A 12,114-nucleotide genomic window follows, 5' to 3' on the forward strand; every position below is an offset into this window, starting at 1 on the left:
AAAAGGCAGCACAAACACGAGTGGGCACACCGGCCAAGGAACATACACAAATCCAGAGGGAAAAAATGGTTAACAACCAGTCAGGAAGCCGAAACGAGCCGGCACCCACAGCACGGCTAATCCCACCCCAGGCAGGGTTACCAGGGCGCACGGCACAACAACAAGGCACCGCCGCCAGACGCCCGCCCTCTCTCCTTCATCACACACGGCCTGAGGGGAGCCTGCCGGACCCCTCCGCTGCCCGTGTGCCGCCGGCGGGCCCCGCGGCTTCCGGGCTACCCCGGGCCCGGCTCCCGCGCCGCTTCCTCACGGGCGCCGGCGCCAGCACAGCCGGGCCCGAGCGCCGCCATTGCCGCCCCACACGCGCGGCCCCGGCCTTTTATAGGCACCGCGGCGCCCCACCCCGCGCCGTGCCGCCCGCCCGCCCCTCCCCAAGCCGCGCACCGATAGTACGGCAGCGCGGATTGGTCGCGCCGGCGCCGGCCGTTTGTGTGGGGCGCGCTGATTGGCGGAACACGGCCGCCCAACGGCCGCCCGCTCGCGAGCGCGTCCCTGGCGGTGTCAATGGCTCCTCCTGCCACGGAGCAGCGACGGGCCTGAGCCGGGCAGGACCGCGGGATCGCCGGGGGCCGGGACGGGGGGGCGCGGCGCCATCGTCCCCCACAGCAGCGCTGAGAGAGCCGGCGGCTCCTTTGCCTTCGAACAAGCCGGCAGCGGCGGCGGGACCCGCGCCCGGAGATTCCCCCCCCGCCCTTCCCTGCTGCCCGCGCCTGCGAGGCGGCCGCCCCGGGGCTCCCTCCGAGCGCCCCCGTCCCCGCCGAGGCACCGGTTGCCGGAGGATTCCCCCCCTCCCCTCCCGCCGCCCACACGAGCCGGCAAATGAACTCGGTCCGAGCCGCCAACAGGAGACCCAGGCGAGTGTCCAGGCCGCGCCCGGTGCAGCAGCAGCAGCAGGAGAGGAACAACGCCGCCGCCGCCGCCGGGGATCGGGGTAAGCCGGGCTCGGGGCCCGCCCTGCGCAGGGACCGGCAGGAAAAGCCCAGGCTGCTTCACCCTTGGCTCCCGCTCAGGCCGCGCTTTGTTTGGCTCAGGCTCTGCTCCGGCTCGGGGGGAGGCGGGGACTCGGCCCCTTCCCCGGCCGGGGAGGGGGGAGCCGATCGCCCGCGGCCCCTCGGGACAGGACACCCCCCCGAGCCCCCGCCCTGTCCCCGGGGACCGCGAGCTGGCGAGCCGCGGTCGCCCCCCGGGAACACCGCTGTCTCCCCGCGGGGAGCGGCCGGCCGGGCCCCCGAGGGCCGCGGGGGGAGAGCGCCCGGGGGGCTGCGGGGCGGGGGGAGGCGATGGTGTCGGGCCACTTGCGGCGGCACCTTCCCCGAAATGGTGTCCGGGGGCGGCGGCCCCGGCTCTGGCCGAGGCTCCGCGGGGCCGGGCCCGCTGCGCCGCGCCTGCTGCGCAGTTCGGGCTCCGGCTCCAGCGCTGGCGGGGGGGCCGCGGCCCATCGGCCATTGATCCCCCCCGGCCACGCCGCCCCCGCGGCCCTGGAGCGGAGCGGGGGCTTGGGCCGCCCGCACCCCGGCCCTGCCCGGCCGGGGCCTAGCGTGAAAATGTTGACAATTGGGAGCTAGTGGGGGAAAGCACCATTGTGTGAGGGCATGAGAAAGCGGCGAGGTGGGATTCGCCCCTCATGGAGCCCGGAGCGGGGTGCGGGGGGGCTCGGGGGTGGCGGCCCCTCGGGCCTGTCGCTGTCGCCCCAGTCGTGGCTCTGGGGGTGCCACTGTGCGTGTGCTCCGAATGTGCAGGGCTGGTGGTGGCTGGGCTTTTTTTTTTTTTTTTTTTTTTTTAAGGCGAGATGGGGGTGGGATTGGAGGAGACATTTTGCATGTCTTATCTGGTGGATTGGATTTTAATTTTTTATGCATTACCTGTCACAACTCCGGCATGATAAAGAAGACTGATCCGTGGTGCGGTCTTAGGTGTACAAATGCCTTTTTAAAATTAAAAAAAAAAAAAAAAGGCTTCATTGTCAGCTGAATGTCTTTTGTTTGAATATCTAGGATATCGCATTGAGAACAAGGTATTTTAACTACGGAGATGCGTCGCGATAAATATTTTAGTGCATTTTATGCAATCAGAACATTTTAAGTAAATGAAGTCAAGAAAATTTAATCTGAGGAAGTATTTTTAATTCTCCATTCCTCTCCCTCCCCTCCCTCCCCTTCCTTCCCCCGCCCCCCCTCGCACACATTGGTCAGAGCAAAGAATGTTACCCAGACCAGATTGCTGTGTATATAACCAGAGGATGTGATGTCTTATGCCCAATTATGGGTCTTGTGTAAACCTTCCAAAATCTTCAGTAATTATATGATTAAAATGACTTCTCTGGTATACTGACATTCAAAAGAAAAACAACAACACAGAAAATAAAGCAAAACAACAACAAAAAAAGAACTTCCTCTCAAAGACATGCACTGAGGGTTTTCATCATTGATGTTCCATATGCAGAATATAGGCATTTTTTCAACCCCATGGCTTACTTTGCCTTTTAAACAGATGAAAATACAACTTATAAAAGGCATCCAGAATGATGTGCTTATGGATTAAATGCAGTGATTATTCAGTTTTACATTAAACTGCCACTGTTCATATGTTAGTAATTTGGTAAAGATACAGGCAGAAACTTTCTCTATTAAAATGTGAGGCTGCAGTGTATTTGTATTACTCTGACATTTCTGGAACTCTGGACTCCCCTAATTTTTTTTTTTTTTTTCACATTGTTCTTCTGGTTCACATGGTTGACCACTCAGTGGTGATGAAATTATAACAAAATCAAATTCCGTGGTTTGTGGAAATTACTGTTCCATGTGGATCACTGCTAGTTCTTTCTTTGCATTTTTGAAGGTCAGTTCTGCTAGGTCTCACTTGCCCAAAAATGTATCAACAGTATTAAGGTTTTTTTTGTCATTAGTGTTCCATCTGCATTTGGGGTGTCTCTAGTGCAGTTTCTGTTCTATCTCATGATTTGCAAGGTCTGATCCACTATATCTGGAAGGTAATTCAGTTTTACCTGTGACTTTGATCGCTTTGTGCAGGGCTATTGCAGTAAAGGCTGATGAATAATGCTACTAAATTAAAAGCCAACATGCTGGGGTTAGACTATACCATGCAAATCAGTGTTGACTTTTTTCACCTTTATTCCCAAGCAATGTAGGTCATCCTAAAAAAGGCTGTACAAAAGAATTAGTGTAAGTTATTAGGAAAGGGTTTCTATTGAACTGAGATTTAAATTTGTGGAAAAAAAACCCCTTTTACTGGATACTGTGAGTGCAGCTGTGACTGAACAAAAATTTTTTTTTGTTACTGTTAATTTCCTTCCTCCTTAATATTATAGGCACAAAATCATGGGACAGAGTTGATAATACAGCTCACAGTTAATCTTTGGAACTTCTTGTTTCATATCATTAAATTGCTTAGTAAAACATGTACTAGGTCTTGAGCTGTATTTATTATTTAATGCTGCGTAAGTAGACAGTGTTTTACAACTGAGTAACAGCTGTTACATGTTCACTGCTGGGTAAAAATCAAGTTATGATACCTATTGTTAATAAACAGATCACTGGGAAAAAATGCCTTTCTAAAAATCCTTCCTCAAAGGCTCCTTATAAGAATTTAAGAATCATACAAAGCTGTTCTTTATACTGAAGTGATTTTCATTTTATGTGTGTAGTCGGAACAAATATAATGAAGATATAACCATGCTGTCTATAATATGCATTGATGAACAATACCTGTGTACCTGTGTTCTGATTAGTGGGGAAGGGAGATCATAAATGATTGCAGATAAAAATGTTTTCTCCCCCGGACTCACTGTGTAGTTCAGCCAAGATAAGATGTCATCAGGATACACTTCCCAAGATGTTTTGCCTTATGCTCTGCTGTTCACGCCTCCCTCCATCTAAGTTCGCCACTCTGGCTACACTATGCCACTTCTGTTCTACCTTCTCCCTCCTGATCTCTCCCCAGTCACCAGTGGGGTTACCAGTGGTTTATTCAGTGATGTTGTGATTCTGCATGAATGATACAGAATAGATGTGTCCTTTTGTTTTCTTTAGGACAAAGGTCTACCCAAAAGGAAATCTGGACTCGGTAATGTTTATGATTAAATATTCCCATGTTTGCTTATAGTGCTGTTTTTTTCTTCCTTGATTGTATAGGTTTGGCTAGTTTTGCTGGGAAGGATACAAGGTTATACACTTATTTTAAAAGACCAAAATATCTTGTCCAGAATCCAGCTGAAATTGTCAACCTCAAAGCTATCATATGAATATTTTTTTTCTTGTTTCTGTTCTTCTCAAAATAATAACTCCATTAGTGCATATGTGCCTCTGTAAAACCAGCACATCATTGGCTGTAGTACTAATGAGGTTCTGAGCTGCATGTCCAGAATTAAGTGCTCTTAGGGTCGGCTCCTGTGTGCTGATAAGTACCCAGCTGCATCTGCCACGGTGCTGCGCGCTGCTGTTCCGTGCTGGCGGTGTCCATGTGACAAGGCAGGGAGCTGGCTCCGAGCTGCCTGCACCAAATGCTAACTGCCTTTTTTTTTCCCAGGTTGATTTTTTGGCACGAGTGCTGCTACAAGGGAAGGGATAACACTGAACGCCTGTGGGTGTGGTAGGACTGTGGCAGCTCCATTTTAGATTGGGTTAAGCTGGGTCAATACTTTTGGAGCTGAGGCAAATTTAATCCATGCGTGCTGTAAACCTACCTTGCAAGTTTGCTTCCCCTACTAGCCCCAATCTGTTTTCCAGTGAAAACAAGATACGTACATGCATGTAGTCTGTGTGTCACTCCGCAACTTCTGAACTTGTTAGCTCATTTAAACCAAAGTTGACAGAGGGGTGTGAAGTTAAGTTTTGTGGCTGGGCAGAGGACAAAGACAATGAGGGAAAGACATTTATAACTCACCCTCTTCTACCCATGCCAAGAAGCAGCAACCAGCTGGCCTGTCAGCACACAAGGTAATTGAATTAGTCATTTGTCTGTATAGGGGACACGAGGGCTTGACGGACTGGGAAAAAGAGTGGGTTAGGCTGTGTAAAACAAACATGTAGAAACTAAACTCCAGTAGAGTTGTTGCTCACAACGTTTGAATTTTGTAATGTTGAGATAAATATCTTAGGAAAGGTAAAGAATCTTTATTTGGCTCTGTTTCAAGTGTATGTGTGTAAGCACATTCATGATTATATGTGATTTTTTTTTTAGTATGTGCTAAAGGCTTATTTGGTGAGTGCGGGCAATAACAGTAACTGAATGAAATTATTATTCTGAAGCAAGTGCACAGACTTGCATCAAAGCACCTAAGTGGGTTTCAGTTTTTGTAGGGTCATCCCTTAGGGCAAGAAGTCAAGTCAGGCATCAGTTGCTCCAGATGGAAAGAAATCTAGTTAAGGCTTTTCTCTTATTTCTTGAAAGTGAGTGATGGGCTAGGAAAAGATATATTCAGATATGGAAATAAAATTCTTGTTTTTGCAATGAAAAGTTTCCAAAGTCTATCTTACAGATAAAAGTTTAGAGTCTATAAATTTGGTTCTTCAAGTACAATTTCTGTTTCCCAAAGCCTCGTTCTGCATTATGAGTACAAAGGAGTATCTGTGTACCTTTGTTGTCCTTCATATAGGACAAGTGGCTAAACCTATGCTAAAGCTTTCTATTTCAATTGGAGAGATCAAAATCAAGTGTATTTATTCTTGGCATACACAGTAGTGTTCATTGCTGATAGTCTTGGTATATTTTAGTCAATCATGAGACTATTAACATCAGTTATAGTTTCCCAGAAATACCAAATCTTTTTTGCCTTCTGTGCTACAAAAACTTGGAGCCCAGTGATTTAAGAGATAATGACACTTCCTCCATGGGCCTATTTTATATCTTTGTGCTTTGAGGGAAGGTTATGCTCTGTGCCCCTCTCCTTGCTCTGGTGCTTCCTGGGACAATCACAGCTACAGAGTAGGCCAGAGCTGTGCAGTGTATGTCACGCGTTTACTGCAGGTGTGCAGGCATGAAGCATCTCATTTGTTGAGCATAAATAAACATTGTATGCACTGGATCTGAGGCTTTGATGTATATGCATAGAACTGGAGCACGAGGAAGGCTCTGTCAGGCCAGCAGCTGCCTGGGAAGGTCAGGCTGGCAGCCTGCTTTCATGGGCAGCTCCCTCAGCAGCGTGGTGAGCCCGGCGTGCCTCACGAGTGCTGAATGTGCAGTGCCTGTGCAGAGCCACTGCTGTGCTGTGTGTTTGCTCAGCACAGTGAGCGCACACACACACATACACACAGAGGTGGCATCCCAGGGGCTGCTGCTGCAGCCAGGACAACCCTTTGGCCCACACTCTCCTCTGGGTCCCTGGAGTAATTGGAAGGAGGATGCATCAGGTGCATTGTTAATGTGCATCACCTGTGGCAACATTTAAACTTCCTCTTGCAGGCTGGGCCTGTAAACTGTTTGGTCTGCTAGGAAGAGGAGGTCGTGTCCTTCTGTAAGGTTTCTAAGTTGCATTGATTAGTGATGAAAGGTATTTAGTCTTGCACATTGCAACAGATGCAGTAGGAAAATTAACCCAGAGCTGCACAACATCTGGATAAAAAAAAGCAGAGGTGAACTGACTGAGCTAACAGTCAGAGAAAATGGAAGGTTTGTTCAGTTAAATTTGTAATTACCTAAGCTTTTCATGATTTCAGATTATTAGGTATTTTTGTTTCTTACTTGTGTGATGTTTCTGCATTCAGCACTTGGATTGGAAAGGGAGCAAAACTTGGTGATTGTTCATGGTACTAAGCTGTAGTATCTGAATATAATCTAGGCTTTTAGTCTGAGTCCTTCAGTTCTTGTGAAATAGGGGCCAAGGAGAGGGGAGGGAAAGAAAGCAAATTAAAACATGTAGTGAAATTACAGAACATCAAAATTCTGATTTTGTAGTATATTATTGCTTTTAAATTTTTATAGAAGAAAAGAGTAAGCTCTAGATGTGGGTTCCTCAGTAAAGAAGGTGCTCTAGAGGCATCTTCTATTATGTGCCTTGTACTTCCTGTTAGCAAGTTTAATTAACTTTTCTTGAGGTGATTAAAGTCTATGAACCTGGAATCCTTCATAAAAGATAGCTTGAATAGTAGTTATTGTGGTTCTTCGCAATAACAGTTTTCCTGATTATAAAAATCAGGAAATTCCCTGTTCTTAAAATTATTACTCATTTGTGGGTAGAAGCTAGGCTAAACAGGCAATGAACACTTATAAAACCCGGAGTTCTTCCAGTAGGCTTTTGGGGACTATTTTTTGTGCTCTCCTCTGAGAGACTTCCTTTTCTTGCATTTTTCAAGAGAGCTAAGTAATTGTAGAGCCTGTTTGTTAGAGAAAGAGGTTGTCCTGGTTCTCCTGCTTCTAACTTCATGCTCAGCCTTTGCCTTGTTTTGACGCCCTTAGCTCCCTGAACCATATCACCACAGGAACCAAGCCTCCAAAACACTCTGAGTAGTTACCTGCTGGTTTAGCTGTTGGAGTTATCTAACTGCAGGGTTGGGTGAGTGCGTAAGAGAATTGGCCATCATTGGGACTGGCCCTTGCCCTCGCAGGTCACCCCGAGATCAGCTTGGCTGTCGTGTGGGATTGGAGCCTTCCTCAGTGACTGGTGCCAGTCCTGTGTGTTTGAGAGGAGCTGTTGCAATGCTGCTGGGGCTCTGTGCCCTGCTCTGTGCTGTGGGACATACAATGAAACCTACTGTTCGTTGTAACAGAAACCTGCAGTTTCCATTCCGTTGCCAGGTTTGTCAGGTCCCTCTGATGTCTTATATGTGAGAGCTCAGGCACTGCTTTGTTCTGGGAGCTCAAACTGCTGCATAGTTGAGCTCTGCCTGGAAACCTTGTCACTCGGGCTCCTAGGTTTGTTTCTGTTGAGCAGCTGTACCTTGACTCTATGTAGGTTGTTCCACAGAAGCCTGTATAGATATGCTTCCCATACATACCGGATATCACTGGTATTCCAGTATCAAAATAATAGTAGTGTTTATCTTCTTGCACAACCAGTTCTGTGGTCCAAAAAACTGATTCAGCTGTACCATGTGAGTGCCAGTCTAGTGCTGGTAGAGCCTGTGGAGCTTTTCCTCACTTTTTCTGTGCTGACTGACTGCATTGAGCTTGGTAGGAACACACAGCATAGAGAGATCAGCACTCCTGAGAACGAAATTGGAAAACAAAAGGTTGGGCTTTGTCCTGCTTTGAATTGCCACTACATGGCAACGAGGCCAAATCAACAACTGTACTTGAAATTCCTATACTCATTTTAAATAACCACTGTCCACACCAGCCACAGAGCTGAATTTGCAGTCTCATAGTCATCATAGTGTGTATATGGTTTTATACTGAAGGGCTGGTTAGCATTAATAGGTCATGTTACAGTAACTATTTCCTTTTGGTAATCCCAGTTTGTAGTGTTTGGAAACAGCCTGTGTACCGTAAGGGCTCTCATCTATGGGTTCTCTTCTGTTGCTTGTTTTCAGCTTACACATCCAAAAGTAAAGGTTCCAGGGTTTAGTGTCTTGCTTTCTGAATAGGGGTGAGTTGTAGCTCTACAGCAGGTCTAAATTTCAAGCTATCTTTGTATTTGGACAGGTTATTGTAGGATGACAGGTTACCATATGTCAGCTGATCTGGGGTGTCTGATTCACAGTAATTGTTCATGTGTATGCTCTTAGCCTGTGGCAAATGGAAGGTAATTTGAGTTAGCCTGACCCTCTTTCATTATGCTCTTGCAAGGCACTCCCTTCTCCATGTGGATTGTTAGACCTACTGAAGAGCCTTGGCTAAAACAATAGTGCAGTTTCTGTCTCTCAGCTACTTTGGCTGTATCTGTGCAACAGCAGGATGAGGACTTCACCGACTTCCTGTATTGTTGTGGTTTTGAGACCATACCTTGCTGAAGAAATAAATCCTACAAAAATGCTACCCTGAAAACCAGCCAGATGTTACAATTGCCAGGTGTGTTTTTCTTTAGCAGAACATACAAAGCTTTATTAGTGCATTTATAAACATATAAAACAAGTTGTTTATTTCACAGTATCTTGGCATACATCTTTCTTGTTTTTGAAGAAGTATGTTTTACCTTGATTTCTCTCAGATGATATTTGGTAATTGAAATAATTCTAACACTGCCGTAACAATTTTCGATGTTCTTGTTAAAAGTCTATTGAAATCCCAGCTAACTGAAAAATTCCCATTTGCTACAAATGACACTTAAATTTGATCTGAAATGACATGAAAGGTAAAACAATTGATTTTCTTTTTAGTGCCTAGTTCTTATTTGAAATTTGATTTTGCAACAGCAAATCCACTCCAGTCTGGTTCATCAATAATTGTTAAAAATCTAAAATACTACTTAAATGCTTATGGGAAAATATTTTTAGTAGTGTGATGCAGCCATCCTCTCTTGCTGCCTTAGTGAATTCTTAAGGCTCCCAAAGAGAAACTCAGAACTGTCTCTTGAATCTATTCCATTTCCTCTTACACAGATTAATCTCCTTACTTAATTACTGCATTACTGATTCTGTGTGTATATAAAGTATCCTTCCTATTTTTTTGTTCCTATTTGGTCAATAAGTGTTTTTTTCTAGGAGATAATTGGGTAAAATTTACAGTTCCAAGCTTCTTGTACTTGGAAAAGTCAGAGGAAATGTGTAAATTTCTTCTTTAATTAGAATTTGAGACATAAGTCTTGGTGCAGACTTGTTGTAGTCCTGTGAGAAATAAATAGTTGGGAAGTTTATCAACATACCTTTAAAAAGTTACGTTTGTCAATGTACCTTTAGAAAGTACATTATGCTGCAGAAGCATGGGAAAACTTCGGATTTTAATCATTGTCTCTAAGAGCTGAGGACCAAATGGAATGCTTTTTTATCTAAATAAGTCTTTCCTGACAATTGGGAGGGCAAGAGGCCAGAAGGGTGACCCAAATGCTGTTAGGTCATCAATGTAAATTGTATGTAGTGGCTGCTCAAATTAATGTTTACTATTTCCTTCAGTTCTTGCTGTCTTGATGGAAGGACTACAGCTCTTAGATGGTTGTTACATTAATCCTTGTCAAGATGTGATGCCTCACCTTTGTCTGAAGGTGGTAAGATCTGTGACCATGTTCTTGGACATTCATCCACAGTCTTTGAAGAGCAGTTATTCAAAATAAACCAGTTTACTCTGAAGTTTCATTTGCTCTTTTTGGACCTGTGTTGGCTGCAGCTGTTCAAGATGAGACTATGAGTAGGGACAAGAGAAGCTGAGCTCCATCTGCTGTGACCTTGGAAGAGCGAAGGTCCAGGGCAGTTGCCATGAGTGTGTAGTGGTTTTTACATCAAAGAATCACTTTTCATGGAACCACACACTGGTTTGGGTTTGAAGAGACCGAAATCATCCGATTTCAGTTTCTAATTTCTCTCTTGTTAAGATTCATTTGGAGCTTCCTCTGGTTCCATTTTTAAGTCTCCGCAAAGCTCTACAATAATTGAGCCTCTAAGGTATGTGCCTTGGATTGCTGTTGAGAGAACCTCCTTCAACACAAGAGTTGTTTGGCCAGCTAGGCATCAGTGGGAGGAGAGAGGATTAGTGCTTTGGGCTACTGTTGCTGTCAGTATGACTAGAAGAAGAATGGGTGTGATTGTGATAATGGGTGATACCTGAGCAACTTCAAGTGGCCTTTGATAACAAGTTTAGAACCTTTCATATCTTGCCAAATATCTTCTCATTGATCAGCAGCTTGTGATCAGTAATCTGCTGATACACTTGACAGTATCAGTGTGGTTGTTAGTCATTGTCAATTTTTAACTTAATTTGAAAGGTTTAAGTAACTGAAAAAAGCATATCCCAGTAGGTTCAGTGGGTGTCTGCCTAAGGAAGCTCTGTTCTGAAGATCAGTTCGTCACAGTACTTGTCAGTGTGATGTTGGATCTCCCTTTTTGTCTAAATAACACTTGAACATCTAAGCTTGTTAACTTTAAAAGTCTAAACAGGAAATAATGTTTACTAACAGCCCTATCTCCTCTAAAGTTGTTTTTTAGATGCCAGAAAAGAAGAGGAGGTGAAATTACTCTGATTTTTCAGTTACAGACAACCTAATTTTTAACATGTAAGTTTAAAGAAAAATGTATTGGTCATACTAACCTTGAAATCTGTACATTTTTAAAAATTTACATTGAAATTTGAAAGAGAGAACAGAAAATTAGTTTCAAACAAATTTTTTTTTTTTTTAATTTCGGTCTCAATAGCATGGGGTGTTCCAGTTCAGGATCAGTTTTCATTAATGCATTTCAAAAATTCATTAATTTTTCAGCCTATATTTTTCTGGATAACTTTTTTTAGAAACTGAAGCTTTGAGTTATCTCTCTTCTGTGGGTTGCTCGTATGCTGATTAATACAATGGAAGTGAAAAGTAGGTAGTGTGTGGAAAAATCATGATTTTTAACTCCCCTTTTTCCAAGGCCTGCCAATCAATACCTGTTATCCATTGATGCTGAGAGTGGATTCATTGCCATGTTCTTGGGTAAATCCCAGCAGACTGAGTGCATAGTTTTTCATTAATTTCAGTTGACTCAATGACCAGTATCACAAAGAGTGCAAGAAGCTGCCAGTATATTTTTGTGTGTATGTGTAAGATCTAGAAATGTTGCGCAGTTGTGTAGCGTCAAGAGTGTTACCTGAATCATAGTGAGTTGGGCACAGTGATTTTTCAGACTAAATACACTTCAGTTGTTATCCCAGTGTTTCTTCCCTATCAGCAACATTGGCCGTGAGCCATTCCTCTGGGTTACCACTATTAGCAAACAGGTAGTCTGCTGAAGGGGAGCTGTAATGGCTGTGAAAGGCAGAAATTTTCAACTCTTTATGTCACTTGCATGGTAGAAATAATTACCACTTTCATAATGAGCAAGTTTTAAATAGTAAAACAGGTAATTTCTTTTTCTTATATCTTTATGATGTTTTGCTGCAGATGTAGTCAGTAAAATTATGTATATATACTGAGTATTAAATATTAACTAAGATTTATTTCTTGTAACGTGTGAGGGATCCTGTTGGCAGAAGGAT

General features: G+C 44.7%; 1 protein-coding gene across 2 annotated transcripts in view; it reads left to right on the top strand.

Moving 5' to 3' along the window:
- The first annotated feature begins 517 nt into the window (after positions 1–517).
- FBXO11 (F-box protein 11) overlaps positions 518–12,114 on the top strand; it is a 70,824-nt gene continuing 59,227 nt past the window's right edge. For both annotated transcript variants that reach the window (XM_041424050.1, XM_041424052.1), the window contains exon 1: positions 518–991. In XM_041424050.1, the coding sequence (XP_041279984.1) occupies positions 880–991 (112 nt within the window). In that variant the 5' untranslated portion in view covers positions 518–879. The remainder of the gene's footprint in view (positions 992–12,114) is intronic.

This window comes from Onychostruthus taczanowskii, unplaced genomic scaffold (genome assembly GCF_017590055.1).
Source record: "Onychostruthus taczanowskii isolate IOZ18803 unplaced genomic scaffold, ASM1759005v1 scaffold80, whole genome shotgun sequence".
Classification (NCBI taxonomy): Eukaryota; Metazoa; Chordata; class Aves; order Passeriformes; family Passeridae; genus Onychostruthus; species Onychostruthus taczanowskii.